General features: G+C 45.9%; 1 protein-coding gene across 1 annotated transcript in view; it reads left to right on the forward strand.

Moving 5' to 3' along the window:
* Window positions 1-1046: 1046 nt before the first annotated feature.
* rgs6 (regulator of G protein signaling 6) overlaps window positions 1047-19865 on the forward strand; it is an 88070-nt gene continuing 69251 nt past the window's right edge. Inside the window, 2 exon segments of the mRNA XM_048228338.1 lie at window positions 1047-1365; window positions 14865-14960. Coding sequence (XP_048084295.1) covers window positions 14877-14960 — 84 coding nt within the window. The 5' untranslated portion in view covers window positions 1047-1365; window positions 14865-14876.

Genomic DNA, 19865 nt, shown 5'->3' on the forward strand with positions numbered 1-19865 from the left:
AGGCGGAGCGAAATTCATCTGGCGAGGGTCAGGTTAGGTGGCTGATGAGGAGAGGGGGATGTGACCAGAGAAGGTAATGCTGGTTATGGATGATGATTGGGTCTGGTGAGGGCTGCCAACTATGATGGCTTCAGTGTTGGAGCTTTAAAGTTGGAGGAAGTTGTGTTCCGTCCACACCTTTATCTCCTCCAGACAGAACGTGAGCTTTGATGGGGATGATGATGAAGACGATGGTGATGATGAAGGAGGAGCTGCAGCTGTGGCTTTGACATAAAGCTGAGGGTCACCAGCATAGCAACGGAATGAAATCCCATGGTGGCTGATGACTTGTCCAAGGGGGATGAGGTAGAGGATGAAATGGATGGGGCCCAGCACTGACCCCTGGGGGACCCCGCAAGTGACTGTGTGTGGTGGGGATTTGGAGTGACCAAGGGAGATGTATTCTGTTCGATCGGTGAGGTATGACTTGAACCAGCTGAACAACCTTAAATTAAGGCCATCTTAAATTATTCATCTTTAAAACACATGAAGGCTGTGCTGTTTACAGAAAACTTGGTAAATAATTTATAGAGGTCTATCTGCCAATTAGGTGGAAATGCAAATGTTAACTGCTTATTAACGGCTCACATGAAGATAAATCTGCCACTGCAGAAAGACCACTGCTCCCAGAGAGTTGGGAGAGAGTGAGAGAAAATTGATTTTTGTTAAATGTTATTTGCAAGCATATCCATATGGTAATAGCCTACTGGTCTTCATGGCCTCTCTATAATCTGACATTTTCCAAGTTTTTCACCACCGCTGGGCCTCCCAGCCAGAGCTTCCACTTTTCTATCCAATACCACCTGTCTCGTCTCCAGCCGCCCCCTTCTCGTTTTTGGGTTTTCTCTCTACACATCTAAGAGCTGTCTATTGATTTGTTTCATTTGACATCTCTTTTTCTCTTCAATCACTTTGCCCCCCCCCCCCCGTGTTTGTGCATTGCTACAGCATTTGTGTATAGACACTCCCACACTCCACTCTCCCTCCCTTCTATCTATTCTCTCTCTTGCTTTCTCACACACTCTTCAAGATACACTCCTGCATGCACGCACTCATACACAGACATGGAGGAACGCACACGCACGGATCTCGCTCTCGCCCTCTGACTGGTCGCTGCTTTCAGCTGTCCGGACACACCGACAGAAGCGAACGCTGCAACGCCGTTTTCCTCTTGCGCTCCTCGCGGCGTGATTTTCGTCTTTTTTTTTTCTCTCCGAACGGCTCTCCGCCTTCTGCAAGTCATCTGTGTCATGAACCTGCTTTCGGCTTGTTGCTAAGGACACTAAAATAGCCAGGAGTGGACTCCGACGTTGTTTTGTTGCTAAGGTAATAAATGCATTCATTGACAGGTTGAGAGGGCTTTTGGCGATTTGAATGGCTGGTGATTGTGTGGCGCTGTTTGTGTTGTGGGCAGACTCCTCTTATTGCTGGCCAACTCTCCCGCTTGCAACAACCTCTCCTCTCCTCTCCTCTCAGCTCCAGCAAACACTTGTTAAGATGGACTGGCTCAGGGGTTCGCAGCAGCTGTGAATGGGTTGTGTGTGGATTCGTTAGGATTTGGTTTGTTCGTAAATGCGACGCAAAGAATCTCTGTGCAGCAATGCTCATCTTTCGCTTCATTAACTCACTACCGCGAGTCCTAATTAAACAGCGTTCTCTGTGAATGTCAGTAGCTTACCACCCTGCACTCACAGACACAGACTCTCTCTCTCTCTCTCACTCTCTCTCTCTTTCTCTCTCTCACACACACACACAAGTCCTGAAGTTGTGTGTCTGAAAATGGCTTGTCAAGCAACACAGATTATTGGAATTCCTTTATCTCAGCTATTGTTTGTGTTCTTCTATTTTAAAATAAATTTGGATTTAGACAGATAGATCTTTGATTTATTAACCTTAACATTAGTCAGTTTCAGTTGTCAGTCAGACAGCAGTCATGATGTCAGTCAACATCACTCAGACTGGCTATGGAATGGTAGTATTTTGAGAAGAGGTAGCCTATGAGCTACTGAAAGTAATGTTATGATGAATGCCTTAGTATAACCGCCTGGGCTCATGAGTGAGAGGCAGATGATGGCTCATTTCCGCACTGCTGCTATCCCTAGCCTCTCTCTCTCTCCCTCTCACTCTCCCTCTCTCTCTCTCCCTCTCCAGCCGCTCAAAAATTGTGAATGTGTCATATTATGTAATGATGTCTGTGACCTTATGGCTGAGTGGAGAGTGAACAAAAGCTGCTCTCAAACGGAGCGCATGCTTGCCGCCATTCACCCATGCTGATTGTAGGCTACACAGGTGATGCCATGAAGGAGAACGCTGTGCCTGCCCGGCAGAAACAATATTCCTCAAATGAGAATGGGCTCACTAGACTGCACACTATCAAAATTGGAATCGGATCTATTTGGCCAATTGAGTAAATCACACACAAGGCATTTTGCCTCAGCTGGTGGTGGTGGCATTCTAGCAGCGTAGAGAATATGTAGACAACATACGATACAACAAATTGACTAAATACTAAACAATATACAAAAAAACAATATAGAGAAAATATATACAAACAATGTACATAACTATAGAATGGAGTATGCCTAAATCCAGTTGGGTGGTCCATTTGATCTACAAGCGACTGAGACACGGATAGATAGAACAGCCAAATTAGGCCTTCTGCATGTAACAGTAGCCTAATTAGAGCAGTGTTAGGGCTGAATGCAATTTCCCCAAGTCTGCTGTGCATTCCATTTATTTGTGAGTTCCAGTTCTGTGAATAGATTAGTATTGATCTGCCTCAGATAAGCTCTTCTGCCAGTCCAGGTGACGGATGGGTTTTTTTACGGAACTCACAGGCAGTTTATTCTCTAGTTCCAGGCGCATCCTCTTTAGACTGACTACTGTTTGAAGCCATGCTACTAACCTGTGTGTGTGTGTGTGTGTGTGTGTGTGTTTGTGTCTGTGTAGGGGGGGTTATCAGGTGAAGCCCGTGTGGCGACAAAAATGTGATTGCTTTCCTGGCGCTGGTCCAGCTTTATGCCGGTCCCTATCAGCAGCACTCCGAGCAGCACTCGGAGAGCATCACACTCACACACACACACACACAGACACACACACACACGCTTAGAGAGCATGAGCCGCAGCGAGGTCCTCTCCATCCAGGATGGTCCAAGTGCGGCCTTATCGAACCCGGCACTTCCTGTGTGACATACCATATTGAAGTGCATGTGGAGACGAGACTCAAGCAGGAAGTCGCAGTGAAAAAATGACATCCAAAGCTTTTCACGATTATTCACAGGAGAGATGGTCTTGTGCTGTGTGTGTGTGTAAAGTGTGTGTAAGAGTAAACTCACCTGGGCATGAGTGTTTGAAGAAATAAAGGTGTTCAGGAAAATCCACAGATCCTTGGAGCATACACACACTCACACTGACACACACACACATAGAACTAAGGATGTGACAATATATTGATGTGGTAAGATCGTATCGCATGGTGTTTGTGGTGTATCGTCCTGCCGGAGATATCTGTGTGGCAATACAGGCTCCTCCATCTCTTTGACTTACCAAAGCCCCTATCTACTTCATGACTTCTCGTGATGGTGCTTGTCAATGTACAGTATGAGGAAAACTTGACTTAAAAACTTGAATAAAAAACTTACTTGGAGAAAGTGGCAGACAGTGCAAGGGTTCTACTTTGTTGTACTTGAAATAAATGCATAATTCCTGCTTTTTGTCTGTTTCGGAGGAGTTTTTCTTATTCAGTTTCAGTTATATAGATGTTACACAGATATCGCTGATTTTCTTGCAGTGTATCAAGTATTGCAGGATCACTGTATCGTGATACTGACGTTGTGGACAAAGTATTGTGACAGTATCGTCTTGCAAAGTACTCTGTGATTCCCACCCCTACACAGAGCTACAACAGACATCTCCATCTGGGACTTGGCCAGAGGGGTTTGGGTTCACCTCCCAGGGAGGTATGGGAGAGTGGTGGAAAATGACCGAGCTCTCAGCAACTCTTTCTTTCTCTCTTTCTCTCTCTCTCTCTCTCTCTCTCTCTGTAGCACATACATAATAGTTGCAATAGATTTTTGCAGTCAACTTCTCACACACACAGAGATACTGTACAGACACAGAGACACACACAGACACACACACACATACTGTACACACACACACACACACACACACACTGTACAGACACAGAGACACACACACACATATACTGTACACACACACATATACTGTACACACACACAGAGACACACACACACATAGGCCTATACTGTACAGACACAGAGACACACACATACTGTACACAGATACATACTAAACACGCCCACCCACATACACACACACATTAGCATTCTGAAATGAATGGGAGCACTGACATTTCTCTCACTCTGCTATTCCCCTCACTTTGGCCATGTGTGTGTGTGTGTGTGTGTGTGTGTGTGTGTGTGTGTGTGTGTGTGTGTGTGTGTGTGTGTGTGTGTGTGTGTGTGTGACGCCGGCTGGCACTTAGCTGCTGCCTGTCTGTCTGCTCTCTTATCGCTGCTCAGAACAGAGACAGACAGACAGGCAAGCATACAGACAGACAGACACACACACACACTGTAGCCAAGAGCCAGAGGGAGACTAACCTGTGTGTTGTCTGTGGTGAGTGTTTGAGTATGATGCTGGGTTTGCCTCTGTGGCTTGTGCTGCTCTTAGGTGGACGTTGCCTGGTGGAGGAGATTTAGCTGTAGACCTTAACTGTGCAGTACGATGCAGCTGTTGTTGCCTAGGCCAAGCTAGGTTCATAAGATGCAGATATACTGCTGAAAAGGAACACTTCAATCATACACTGGATCGGTACTGTGACACTGTTTGGCTCTGAGCACAAGTAAAACTTTTGAGGCGAGTGTTTTATTTCGCAAGAACTGTCAGACATTCTGTGAATGTAGTTTGAGAATGGAGAAAAGGGTGGAAGGTTTAAAAAAATGTGTTTTAACAATTCTGGAAAACTGTAAGTGTTCCCTTAATTTTTTTGAGCAGTATATATTGTAGATGGTAGCTGGTTTATAATGTTCTACTGCAGGAGTCCCCAAATAGTTTGGCCCAAGGGCCCAATTAAATCAAACCAAGGGCCAAAGCATCAAGGATTAAACATGTACACACCCGCAAACATTTAAAAATGGAAAAATATTAATCCTAACACTCATGCACATTTCTATATCTAACTCTGACCAAAAACATGTTGCTGTTAAAGAATGTGTTTGTGTTGTATGTATGCTGCTGCTGAGACCTTGAATTTCCCCTGGGGATCAATAAAGTATCTATCTATCTATCTATCTATCTATCTATGTACTGCACCTCTGAAAGCAAATTAGCAACATTGTGAAAATATGATACCTGCCCAAATGATCTTGATGCTGATAGGCTACTAAAAGGATTCTAGTACAGGGCAAAAACCAAAACCTCAGTAAAAGTAGGCTACAGGAATGACCAACATGGAACTATTTCAAAAATCTGAAAATATTTTGCCAATGTCAATGTAAGATGGTGGATGTGAAAACAACCCATACAAAATGAGTTGGCCTACTGTGCCATAGTGTGTTCAGAGATAAGGAGATTACTAAAGATTTTAGAATGGATACTGCTGAATAGTTTGCTAGGTTACAATAGATTTCATTGTTGCTATACCCAAGTCCTTAAACTTTCTATGTTTGGTTCTGCGCAGTGCGCATACATTGCTAGGTAGTTCGTTTTAGAGCACACGTTATTTAACCATGGAATTCATCGTTTATACAAGTTGTCAAAATGAGATGTTTATTTTGTTCATTCTTTTAGCTTGCTTGACTTTAACACACGCACATAGCTGCTATAAAAGGGAACATAATCAGCTGGAATTTGCTGGTGAATACGTCCGTACAGCTGGCATGTTACGGTAAAGTTAACGTTTCCAGTGTGCTTTTGCATAAGGTGTTTGCCACATTGCTTAAACCAAATTAAATAGTTAGCATTTACCTTGTTAAAGTCACCGTCAGAGTTTTTCCATGCAGAGCGCTGGGTACACACACACACAATAAATCTTTTTTTTCCTCTCAATAGCACACACTGAGCATCGACACAACTGATAGAAAATAGCTGGTTAGGCCTACACATGGTCTCCACGTTCCAGTAAATGCGGTGCGAGCAGTTTATTAATTAGACTACATTGTTTTTTAATTGGAATAGCCTGACAGAATGCAACGCAAAGTTGGTGGGTTGCTGTGGTGTCCAACGCAACGCAACGTTTTTAGCAGAGCTTTTGTCGGACGCCCCGTTTCTATTTTCTTTCTGTCGCTCGCGTTGCTCTGCTATTTTGAATGAAAATTATGACAGAGAGCATTCAATATGCCACAACAGTTGTTCGTTCGGATGCGGTGAGGATTTCCTGCACACTGGCATACTTGTCCACGCGTGGCAGACACACACAGGTCAGCGCCACTCACTTGGCCCGCGGATGTGGCCGCTATTTGGATAACCCTACAACTGTGTTGTAGATGGTTAACAATATGCAGCTCTATTGTAAATGGTTTGTAATATGCAGATCTATTTAATATTTAACTGCTTTGAAGCTGATGTATAATATTCAGCTATATTGTAGCAGACTCATGATGTACATCTGTAGGCCCTATAAGATTATATTAGTGTACCAGTATGTAGCTGTATTCTAACTGATTCATAATACAGTATTCAGCTCTGTTGTAGCAGGCTCATACTACTCTATAGGAGTATATTACTGTATATGCAGATGTATTTTAACTGGTTTATAATGTGGGTAGCGGTTGTGCAGCTGCATGAGTGCTGTTGGTATTGAGCTGACCTTTGGTCCTCCAGCGCCTCTCCCGTGTGCTGGTGTGTAGGAGTGCTGGTGTGGTTGAGGGCAGGGCAGTGCAGTCTGATTCAGCTGATCAGTCAGCAGCGGTCACCAACGGTGACCAGCCCCCAGCTGATTCATGTCACCGCTGGACTCAACTAAGGCCTAGTCCACACGTACCAAACCAATCTTTTTTTCCTCCGTCTTCCCTGGAACCGTATCAAGAATATTTGCGTCCAAACGGATCCATCTCAACACGACCCAACACGTTACTTCATACCCCAGGCCTATAGGTGGCACTGTGTCTTTACAGAAATTCACCAAAACTTGCAAAACTTGCGCTTTAAAAACAGACAGAATAGGCTAAGGCGAAATGGCTAGTGCAAGGAAACCAGAATTGTTTGTGTGGACTGATGGTGAACTGTCAACTGTAGTCAACTGTAAAACTAATAAACTTTATTTTTTACGGTTTGTGAAGGGTGCAGTCCTGTCCTTTATTTGGCTAACGCAGGTAGGCCTACTAATCACCTTTACTTTCTTTGGTTGTAGGATAGTCCGCGATTCACATTAGTTTTGGCTATCACCACAATTAGGCTACTAAACGCAAGGCTTACCCAAGTTCTAGGCTATTCTGTTGCCACATTTATAATATTGCTATAAAACCTTCGTTAGTAACAGTCAATACTTTTGCCTGCATCAAATCGTACTTTCGCATTCAGTGTGCTACCATCGGCTTAACGTGAGTTCTAAGCGTCTTTGTATGCTTATATCTGATTTCACTCGACTGTGAATGCATGTATATATGTTGTAAGACATGTAAAATAAATGAATGACACTGGCACTAGTGTCTCCCCCAGAGACCTGTACCTGGGAAACTGTGTGTGCGTGTGCACGCATGACTGTGTGTGCAACTGTGCATGTGTATATGTGTGTGTGTGTGCAACCGTGCATGTGTGTGTGCGTGCGTGCGTGGCAACTTTGGTGTGTGTGAGAGAGAGCATGATTATTGTTTGTGTGTGAGAATGTGAGTGTGAATGTTTGTGTTTGCATGAGCGCACTCATGAGTGCACTGTGTGTGTGTGTGTGCTCGTGTTTGTGTGTGTGTGTGCTCGTGTTGTGTGTGTGTGTGTGTGTGTGTGGGATTTGGCAGGCCTGTGGTTTTATGGCTGTGTAATGGCAGTGGGGTAAGTAAGGCCTGCTGGGTTCCTAGCGGGCTGTTCCATTGCTGTATCCATAGCATTACTCCACTCACATGCAGCAGCCAAACACACTAATGTGCTGCTCTGCTTAGCTGCTATTCCTCATGCTGCACTCAATTCAATTCAATTCAATTCAAGAATGCTTTATTGGCATGACAAGCTCACTTATATTGCCAAAGCAGTTATACAATAAATCGACACATAACACATAACACATACAGTACATGTCAGTAGATTTTCATAAGAATAAAATAAATGGTAAAAGTAAAATAAAATGCAGTGTATGAGTGTGTGTGTGTGTGTGTGTGTGTGTGTGTGTGTCTGTGTGTGTGTCTGTGTGTGTGTTTATTTGTCGATATAGGTCACTCATTGTCCCTCAGGTTGTGGCATGTTGATACATACTGGGCAGAAAGATATGCTTTATCTCCTTCTCCTAATAATATCTTTAATTTTGATATGTCATTAAGTTCATTAAAATTAGGAATTTCTGAGTTAAATTTGTTGAAGAAAAGGTTTCTTGTTTGATTGAAGGATGTACATTGTAGGAGGAAGTGCATGTAGTACTCTGATTGTTTTTTGGAAAACAGTGTTGTTGTGAGACTGATCAGAGTGGGTGTGTGGCAAGGCAGTTAGTCTGCAACAACTGATGTAGGGGACTTTTTTCTGGGTTCAGCTCTTGGGTTTGGAGGGCTTTAGAATGAAGGGTGTCTTGTGGGCTGGATTTAAGGTGATTCAGAAAATTGAGTGCTCTTTTGTTGATGTTAATGATTAGTGGGTATCTACCTAATTCTGCTCTACATGCATTTGTTGGTGTTTTTCTCTGTACTTGTAGAATGTATCTGCAGAACTCAGCATGTAGAGATTCTATTGTGTGTTTGTCCCAGTGAGTATAGCTATGATGACTGAGTGGACCCCATACTTCACTACCATACAGCGCAATGGGCTGGATGACACTATCAAATATTTTAAGCCAGATTTTAATTGGAATTTGGAGATTATAAAATTTTCTTTTAATTGCATTTAGGGCTCTTCGAGCTTTTTCCTTTAGTGCATTCACTGCCATGTAGGGCTGAAACGATTCATCGAGTTACTCGAATAACTCGATTACAAAAATTACTCGAGGCAAAAACCCTGCCTCGAAGCCTCGTTAAATTCCTATGACGCGCACTATACTGGCGCAGGGATTTTATTGTTCCACACGGACCGTTGTTCGGGAAGCATGGCAGAGAATGTCTAAAGTTTTCAAGTAAAGTTTTGGGATCATTACATACTCAAAAAAGGAAAAGAACAAGCATCTGAACCGAAAACATGCACTCCATGCTGTTTCACCAAGCGTCAATAAATAAAGTAGGCACTGTGGAAATTGCAGTAAATTGCAAGAGACAATTTCTCACGTTGAGCACACAAATGCGTGTGTCGTTTATTTTGATAGGAAAAACACTGAAAACTAAAATGGCGCTGTCCAGCAACAAAACAGGCATGGGGCTACACGTCATCACACATTCATAACATTTAAAGGGACCGCGATCCCTGAACAGTTATACTTACATGAAGTAACTACAGACAGAACAAAGTGCTGTGTTTAATTTGAACGGTGTGTAGAACCACATTTAATAACAAAGGTGAATTATGCGGTCACATTCACTACACACACGTCCCCCAGAATTCACCATATCAGAAGTAAAATCAACAGTCAACGGGAGGTGGGCCGTATTAACCCGTCCACAACGGCTGTAATGCTGTACCGAGGTCGATGAGACCCAACTGCGGCAGGTGTCCCGTCATGACACGGGTGTGGGGCATGGCGTGTGGGAGGAGAGAGGGGAGTAGGGGGTGGGGGCAGAGCTGGAGGCCGTCCGCGTCGTGGGGGCTGGGCCAGGTCAACGGGCCTGGCCACATCCAAGTAAGCCGGTTTGAGGCGGTCAATGGAGAGTCGCTCCGGTTTGCCGCCCATGTCCACCACAAAATGTTTGTCTCCTGCCTCCAAAACACGGAATGGGCCCTCGTAGGGCGGGCGTAGCGGTCCTCTGTGGGCATCGTGGCGAATGAAAACATAATCAGCCGTCTGAAGCCCAGTGGGAATGTGCGACTGAGGGAGGCCGAGACGGGAAGTAGGGACAGGTGCGAAAAGCCTCGCATTGTCCAATAGAGTTGACCGCTGGAGAGTAGCAGACCAAGGGACCGTGGTGCTAGGGACAAAATCCCCTGGGACCCGCAGCGGCTGTCCATAAACAAGTTCGCCAGATGAGGACTGTAAGTCCTCCTTTGGCGCGGTCCTGATGCCCAGCATCACCCATGGGAGTTTGTCGACCCAGTTGCTGTCTTTGAGGCTGGCACGCAGGGCAGCCTTCATTGACCTATGAAAACGTTCACAGAGTCCGTTAGCCTGTGGGTGATATGCAGTCGTGCGGTGGAGTTTCACCCCGAGGCTCTGTGCGACAGCATTCCACAGCTCAAATGTGAACTGCACGCCTCGGTCAGAGGATATATCCGAAGGGGTGCCGAAACGAGCAACCCAGGCTCCGATAAATGCCCGTGTCATCTCAACAGTCTCCACTGACGTCAGTGGCACAGCCTCAGGCCAGCGGGTGGTCCTGTCAACCATGGTTAACAGGTATGTGAAACCGTGAGAGGATGGCAGAGGGCCGACCAGATCTACATTCACATGGTCAAAACGTCTCTCTGGAACCGGGAACAACTCTAGCGGGGCTTTAGTGTGACGGTGTACTTTGGACTGCCTGTGGAGACGTCACACAGGAGCGTGGTGCCAGCATCTCCAAAAACCACGTCCTCGATCTGCAGCCCTGTAGTTGAGGTCCTCAGGAGTTGCACGTCCGGGTCTGTGGTCTGATCTGCAGACATGCGGTGGTAATCAAAGCAAAGATGGACTGCCCCGCCACAGCCCGTGACAGGCAGTCCGCCACATAGTTGTTCTTACCAGCAACATGTTGCAAGTCTGTAGTGAACTCTGAAATGTAGGACAGATGGCGTTGCTGCCGGGCGGACCACGGCTCAGCCACCTTGACCATGGCAAAAGTCAGTGGCTTGTGGTCCACAAAAGCAGTGAAGTGTCGATCTTCCAGCAGGGAACGAAAATGTCTGACGCTCGCTGGGAGCTGACGGCTAAAGAAGGCCAGCAGCTGCCAGGCCCCGCCTACCCACTGCTCGTAGACAGCACCGACAGCGTAGTCCGAGGCGTCCGAGGTGATGGCGATGGAGGCTGTTGAAGAAGGATGCGCCAGCATGGTGGCGTCGCCAGGGGCTGCCTTAGTGGCAGCAAAAGCCTTGTCCCTGCTCTCTGACCAGTCCACAAGGTGCTTGGGCTTACCTTTCAAGGCCTCGTGCAAGGGCCGCATAAGCTGAGCAGCTCGAGGGATGAAGCGGTGGTAAAAATTCACCATGCCGAGGAACTCCTGTAGGGATTTGACAGTGAGCGGGTGTGGGAACTTTGTTACTGCCTCTACCTTTGATGGGAGAAGGACTGCACCGTCCTTAGTGACTCTGTGTCCCAGGAAGTCAACGGTGGAGAGACCAAACTGGCACTTGGCGGGGTTGACAATTAGCCCGTGTTGGCTAACTTCGCTCAAAAAGTGTTAGGAGGTGCGCCAGGTGTTGAGACTTGGGCGTGCTCGCTACGAGGATGTCATCCAGGTACACAAAAAAAGAAAAGGTAGGTCCCGCAAAACAGAGTCCATGAGGCGTTGAAAAGATTGGGGCGTTTTTAAGGCGAATGGCATCGCGCAGGGAACTCAAAAAGACCGAATGGCGTGATCACGGGCTGTTTTGGGAATGTCCAGTGGGTGCACCGACACCTGATGATATCCCCGACCACCATGCTTCACAGCGGATGCAGAGAAAGTGGGCTGAGTGAGCGCTGGGAACTTCGGCAAGTAGACGGTGGAAGTCATCTGAGGCTGATAGCATGCTAGACAGTCGTATGGAGTCAGTTCCGCTGAGCGTGCGTCATATAAGAACAAAATGTGACGGCGTCAATCAAACGGCGGTTCTTAACATCTACCAACAGTCCATGTGCACACAGAAAATCGGCTCCGAGGAGGGGAACGGCAACCTTTGCTGTAACAAAGTCCCAGCCAAACCGCTGTCCTCCGAAACACAATTCAACGTACCTCGTTCCATACGTGCGGATGGGGCTACCATTGGCAGTTTCCATAGGGGGGCCGTGGCTGTCAGTCATGTCCAAATGGGATGCAGGCAGGACGCTCCTCTGTGCCCCCGTGTCGCACAGGAAACGACGTCCGGAGATGCTGTCACGGATGAAAAGCAGCCTGCCTACGCGGCCGACGCTCATGGCCACTACTGAGCACCGGCCCTGGCATTTCCCGACCCACCGAAACTGCACGGCGAACGACATTTGTTAGCCTTGGGTCCAAACTTGGCATGATAAAAACACAAGCCTGAAGACTGTTGGGGGCCAGAAGACTGCTGCCGACGAGAAGTGGTTGCAGCGATGAGTGTGGAGTCGTCCAGCGTCACAGGAGCGATGTGTGCGGGAAAAAGCGCGGCCACACAATGTCCCTGACTTGCCAGGAAGAATTTGTCAGCCTCTTCAGCCAGCCTCCGACAGTCAGTGATTGCGGTGTTGGCTAGTGCAGCCCTGACTTGGGGAAGGCAGCTGGCGAGAAAAAGTTGGATAAAAAAGAAAATCGGGTCTGTGCTCACCCAAGAGATCCAGCATACGGTCCATGAGCTCAGATGGTTTGCTGTCACCCAGTCCTTGAAGGGAGAAAAGCCTGCTGGCTCTCTCAGCGTCTGACAGTTCAAAAGTTTTCAACAGGTGGGCTTTGAGTGCTATATACTTCTCAGTTGCCGGAGGGTTTTAAGAAGACTCACTACTCTGGATGCTGTTGAATTTCGAGCCGACACAAGCGTAGTAGTACTTTGTTGTATCAGCGGTGATCTCCGCAACGCGAACTGCGCTTCAGTCTGGGCAAACCATGCGGCGCCCGGCGATTCCAAATTCGGGAGTTTGAGGGTAACAGCGTTAGCGGTCATGGTCGCGTGTCGTGTCTCTGGATCGTCCAGCAGACTAACGTCGGGGTCACCAGTGTGGTAATTGCAGTAAATGCGCAGAGACAATTTCTCACGTTGAGCACACAAATCGTGTAATGCGTTTATTTTCATAGGAAAAACACTGAAAAATAAAATGGCTGTCCAGCAACAAAACAGGCATGGGGCTACCGTCATCACACATTCATAACATTTAAAGGGACCGATCCCTGAACAGTTATACTTACATGAAGTAACTACAGACAGAACAAAGTGCTGTGTTTAATATGTTTAATAATATAGCGGTGTGTAGAACCACACTTAATAACAAAGGTGAATTATGCCGGTCACATTCACTACAGCACTATCAATCTATCTAGCCTATCTATCATCTAACTACGTGGCCTATAGCCTACATTGATGTTGGCTGATTTTAATCACATACTGTATTTGTAGCGATGTAGATTGATATAATGTTTAGCTTTTATGTTTTAAGTGGTAAACTTATTCACGTTCAATTGCAAGACAGTATGCCTAAAAAAAAGAACCCATTTTTTTATACATGCATGCACCCTCATCTTCCCTCACGCACCGCACGCGTGCATACACACACACACACACACAGGTTGCTGGGTTACCATAGCAAATAGGCTCACCCCAGAATTTTTTTTTTGTAGCCTAATGGTAAAATTATTTGTAAGTAGCCTAATGGTAGGCTATTTTTTAGTAGCCTAATGTTAACATTATTTGTTAGTAGCCTAATGGTAAATGCTGCAGGTGTAGAAATCTACATAAAACAGATATTTACTTTGATGTCAAGTCTAGATTACAGCATGAAACTTGTTGTGCATATTAATACATTAAATTGCTTTCCCTCTTCTCCCTCCCAGCACTTCACAACATAGTATGGGCAGCTTTGTTCGCCCAGCTAAGTCATGCACAAGAGGCTGCAATTTTACAGAGAGCATTTTGAACATTATTTAATTGTTGGCACTGGCACTTATAAACACTAAATGGGTAAATTGCAATAAATGGGCTTAGTTTTGGAGCCAAATGTTGGAGTTAGAATAAATACCTCTGTGCCAATTGCTTGATCATTTTACAGCCATGTCATTTTTTTCGTTATGCATTATTTGTTTTGGTTGTTTAAAAAATGCAAAAAAAAAAATATCCGATTAATCGATCGATAAAGTGCTAGATTAATCGATTACAAAAAGAATCGATAGCTGCAGCCCTACTGCCATGTTAAAACTCCCTGATGCTGTCATTGTTATACCTAGGTAGGTATAACTCATGGTGTAATGGGGGTGATAATTGTTTATTTTAAATTGGTGTTTGTTTTCTTGGCATTTGGGGCGTTTTTGGAAAATCATTACATTTGTTTTGTCTAGGTTTATCTGTAGGGCCCAGGTCTTACAGTACATTTCTACTATGTCTAACTGTAGTTGTAGACCTTTTTCAGTACCAGACAGTAGAACCAAGTCATCAGCAAAAATTCTCTCTCTCTCTCTCTCTCTCTCTCTCTCTCTCTCTCTCTTTCTCTTTGTTTCTATCTCTTTGCTCCTTTCTTTCTCTCTCCATCTCTATCTCACCCTCTTTTGCTTTATTTTGCTCTCCCCCTCTCCCTCACTCCATCTCTCCCTCTTTCACTATTTTCTCCTGCATTTGTATCTGTTTACTTTCTAATAATGTCCCTCTCTCTACCTCTCTCTCTCTCTCTCTCTACCTCTCTCTCTTTCTCTCTGTCTCTCTCTCTCTCTCTCTCTCTCTCTCTTTCTCTCTCGCTCTCACAGGTCCTAGCAGTCATGGCACAAGGGTCCAGAGACCATATTGGTGTGGGCACTGCTAATCCAGACGATGACTCGCCTAACATGATAGTCTACAAAAAGGTAGGAGCTCACCTGTTTAAAACACTTCACGCTACTCTGCCGTACTACACAAGGTCCTGTAATAAGGCTTGTGTTACACTCTGTCTCTCCATATGCCTGTGCGTTTCGTTCAGTAAAATACATTTGTTTCCACACTGTGGGCTGGTGGGGGAAAAAGCACTGATAGGAAGGTAGGCAATCATGTCTCTGTGAATGAGTTGTGCTCACACTGACCTGTGTAGCCTGATTGTCCACGCTGACCGCTGACAGGTAGGACCCCATGAGGTTTCCAATCTTTCATCATTGTTGTTTGGGATGGTCTCATGGCATTGTGGAAATTGAGGGTACTCTTAAAAGCGTGTTCACAAGCAATGTGACAATGTGTTAGACAGAGGCTTTCCCCTCTGCTTTTGTGTGTGTGTGTGTGTGTGTGTGTGTGTGTGTGTGTGTTTCGGTGTCCTTCTCCTCCACTCTGCTGTGTGTGTGTGTGTGTGTGTGGGTGTCCTTCCTCCGCTCTGCTACTGTTTCTCTGAGGAAACAGTTTGCTGCTTGTTCGGCTCAGGGTCCACAAATCCAGCGCATCATTTTTATAACACAGAAGTCCAGGTCTCGAGTCTTTATCCGTGTTAACATTAAAAATAAAACAAAGACAATACATTTTTTATAACACAGAAGTCTAGGTCTCAAGTCTTTATCCATGTTAACAATAAAAATAAAACTAAGACAAGACATTTTTTACAACACAGAAGTCCAAGTCTCGAGTCTTTATTCGTGTTAAGATTAAAAATAAAACAAAGCCAAGACTCCCCGAAAGTAAGCAGACCCAGAATACTCAACATTCATGACAGATTAGTGCTTGTTGTCACTTTCTGTGCTTGGGTTAGCGGTTGTTATCATTCTCTGTAGTTCGTTTAGTGCTTCTTGTCATTCTCTGTGGTTGGCAAAACGCTCATCACCCCTCAGCAGTTGTGTTAGATGTGTTAGCCTGTGACACAGACAATACAGAGGTGTGTTTGTGTGTAACATCTGTTGAGAGCATATGTGGAGTCCAGTAAAGAGAAATGAAAGTGAGTGTAAAACTCTGGGGGAGGAGTGTGTGTGTGTGTGTGTGTGTGTGTGTGTATATGCAGGTGCAGGGGTAGATGCGGGGGAGAGAGGAATCTATCCAGAAGTGTAATGACCTGGAAAAGTGTGTGTGTGTGATGGTCCAAATGAATGTCCAGTGCCTCTCAGTAGGGCTTCGATAAGTCAGAAAAACACATCAAACATGTACTCAAGACAAGAACATCTGAGAGGAGAGTGATGATGGAAGAAGAGGAAGGAAATGAGAGGAGAAGGAAGATATGGAGGAAGAAGGAAAGGAAAGAAAAAGAAATAGAAAGAGAATGAAGGAAGGAGAAGTGAAAGTGGAGGAGGAGAGAGAGAGGAGGAGAGGAGGTGGAGGAGGAGGAGGAGAGGAGGAGGAGAGGAGGAGAGGAGAGGAGGAGGAGGAGGAGGAGTGGAGGAGGAGGAGAGGAGGTGGAGGAGGAGGAGAGGATGAGAGGGTGGAGGAGGAGGAGGAGAGGAGGAGGAGAGGAAGAGTGGAGGAGGAGGAGAGGAGGAGTGGAGGAGGAGGAGGAGAGGAGGAGAGGAGGTGGAGGAGGAGAGGAGGAGAGAGGAGGAGGAGAGGTGGAGGAGGAGAGGAGAGGGGGGGAGGAGAGGAGAGGAGGAGGAGAGGAGAAGAGGAGTGGAGGAGGAGAGGAGAGGAGGAGAGGTGGAGGAGGAGAGGAGGAGGAGAGGAGTGGAGGAGGAGAGGAGAGGAGGAGAGGAGGAGAAGAGGGTGGAGGAGGAGAGGAGGAGAGGAGAGGTGGAGGAGGAGGAGGGGAGAGGAGGTGGAGGAGGAGGAGAGGAGAAGAGGAGAGGTGGAGGAGAGGAGAGGAGAGGAGGAGAGGAGAGGAGGAGAGGAGAGGTGGAGGAGGAGAGGAGGAGAGGAGAGGAGGAGGAGAGGTGGAGGAGGAGGAGGAGGAGAGGAGGTGGAGGAGGAGGGGAGAAGAGGAGAGGTGGAGGAGGAGGAGGAGGAGGAGAGGAGGAGGAGGAGAGGAGGGAGGAGAGGAGAGAGAGAGGGAGGGAGAGGGAGAGGAGGAGAGGAGTGGAGGAGAGGAAAGGAGTGGAGGAGGAGTGTGGAGAGAAGAAGAGCAGGGGAGTGGGATGAGGAGTGGAGGAGCATTTGTGAATCCATACACTGTATATCAGAAATACATATAATGAGAGGGCAGAGAGAAATGAGAGAGAGAGGGGAGAGAGAGAGAGAGAGAGAGGAGGAGGGAGGAGAGGAGAGAGAGAGAGAGAGAGGGAGGGACTTGATGAGATTTGATTTGATTGCTGCCACCCTGCAGAAATGGACAACCATCTGTGTGAGTGTGACAAAAAAAAACAGCCATTCAGTAAATACTTGGGGGGAGAAAACCTAATGACAGCTTATGACATCAAGCCAGAAATGCAGAGACAATGTGTGATCTGACAAATGTGTGTTTGTGTGTGTGCATGTGTGTTTGTGTTGGCCTGTGGTGTGTCAACAACGCATAATAGACAAATCTCTTCACACCTGTAAGGAGTGTGTGTGTGTGTGTGTGTGTGTGTGTGTGTGTGTGTGTGTGTGTGTGTGTTTTGTTGCATGGCCGGCTTCTGAGCCTAATTTAGATGCCATTGCGTGACAGGTGTGTGTGTGTGTGTTTGTGTGTGTGTGTGTGTTAAGTGATGAGTGTGTGAGGCTTCCATTTCTCTGCCTATTTCTCTCGCCAAGGTTATGTTTGGTCACGGGGAAGGAGAGCCTGAGTCAAGATAAAAAGAAAAAGTGTATTTTGCTCTAGTGAACAGGTCTCCAGTAAGTTGCTCTAGTGAACAGGTCTCCAGTAAGTTGCTCTAGTGAACAGGTCTCCAGTAAGTTGCTCTAGTGAACAGGTCTCCAGTAAGTTGCTCTAGTGAACAGGTCTCCGGTAAGTTGCTCCAATGAGCAGATCTGCTGTGAGTTGCTCTAGTGAGCAGGTCTGTTTGTGAGCTGCTGCTCTAACTAGACAAGGGAATAGTTAGGGTTTAAGTATCCTTCCAGGCTGACAGGAGATGGCATTGGTCATCCCATCTTACGTGGACCACACTGAATCAGACCCTAATTAGTGCCAACCTAGGAATCCGGAGCAGATAGCTACTGACGCAGGGGTTGCACCCATGCAGAACAGTGAAACACTGAAAAATCATAATATTCCCCGTGATCTCTAAACCCACAGTCACACACAGATATACACAGGGAGAGTAGGAACAGAATGAAATAACAACAGTCATCTCATATGTGGAAGAACGCATAACAGAAACATCAGGACATGCTGTAACTTCCTTATGAATATAGTTGTGAATCCTGCTCTCTCAGCTGACAGCAGAGTGGTGTGGTGTACTTTATCTTCCAGCACTGCTGGGTTGAGCCGTTTGGGTGCTGGCGGCAGGGAAACTGGTCAGGTGAATTAACCTTGTCTATGCATGCGGCAACATATGGCGCGGTGGTAGCTGAATGTGGCATTGGAACAGGAAAATAAAGTTTGAATGACTGGAGACAGAAAATAAGATTTATGGAATTATTTGGGTGCTCATTTAGTGTTTGAACTGGAAAAATAAGGTTTGGAATGGCATTTAGAACTGGAAAAATAAGGTTGTAATATGTGAGGAGAGAGAGAGAGAGAAAGAGTGAGTATTGAGTCCAGGTCAGTCATATTGATGCTCATTCAACCAGCACAGCCATAGCACTATGCAACCTTTCAACTATATTATACAACCATACAGTGATACAGCCATACAGTCATCCAGCCTTACGGTCATCCAGCCAGGAGAGGAGAACCAGAGTGGCAGTTATTTTTTCCCTGGAACCTTGTTCTTAATTGTTATCTGTAATTGCGCAAAGGAAGCATTTTGACGCATGGAATGTAATGTATGCTACGGTGACGTTTCCGCACTATGTACATTATTGAGGTTCATTGTGACTTAAAGATACTGTAATAGCGCCCTCTGATAGGAAACACTGGGTATAAGGTCATAGGTCAAGTGGTGCCTATCTAGGGTTCGTGTGAAATCGCCATTATCATGTTGAAGAAGAGCTTTTGGCTCGAAACGTCCATGGGGCGATTAAAAGTTTTATAAGGAGCTGTGAGTGCTGTCCTTTTTCTACACATTCCCTGGAACCCTTTTACTTGGTCCATGACCAGACACTCTTCAGCTCCCTCTCTCGTTGTGTCCCCCATGTCTGTGATTAGTTGGGTATGGTGCAGCAGCGGTTACGTCACTGACTGACAGTCGGTTGACCCAGGTTCAATTCCCGCCATTATGAGTCTGTGTCGCGTTGGATAAAAGTGTCTGCTAAATATCAGTCAACTTGAATGTCATATCCATTTTGTTATTTTGACATTAATATGCATAATCATAATATTATTCTTTAGTCATTCTATAATTATTCTTTGGTATTTTTGAATATATATGGTAATTAGTATGGATTTGAAAGTGTATGCCTGTTTACTCTTAGTTTTACGGTAAGAATGAGTATATACATTACCGTACAAAAGTTTGGAGTCGCTTAGAAATGTCCTTGTTTTCATCATAAATGTTTAAAGAAAGTGTCGGAAGTGCGTACAAACGGGACCAACTGTTCACTCGTTCCACGGCCTTAGTTTGGATACATTGAACTTTAACATTAAAGGTGCTCTAAGCGATGCCATGCTAACCATCCTCTAGCTGTCTGTCAACCGGATGGTTGCCGGTTTGAATCCCGACCAGTAGGAAGCGGCTGAAGTGCCCTTGAGCAAGGCACCTAACCCCTCACTGCTCTCCGAGCGCCGCTGTTGTAGCAGGAAACTCACTGCGCCAGGATTAGTGTGTGCTTCACCTCACTGTGTGTTCACTGTGTGC

The sequence above is a fragment of the Alosa alosa genome, chromosome 19 (genome assembly GCF_017589495.1).
Source record: "Alosa alosa isolate M-15738 ecotype Scorff River chromosome 19, AALO_Geno_1.1, whole genome shotgun sequence".
In the NCBI taxonomy this organism is placed as follows: Eukaryota; Metazoa; Chordata; class Actinopteri; order Clupeiformes; family Clupeidae; genus Alosa; species Alosa alosa.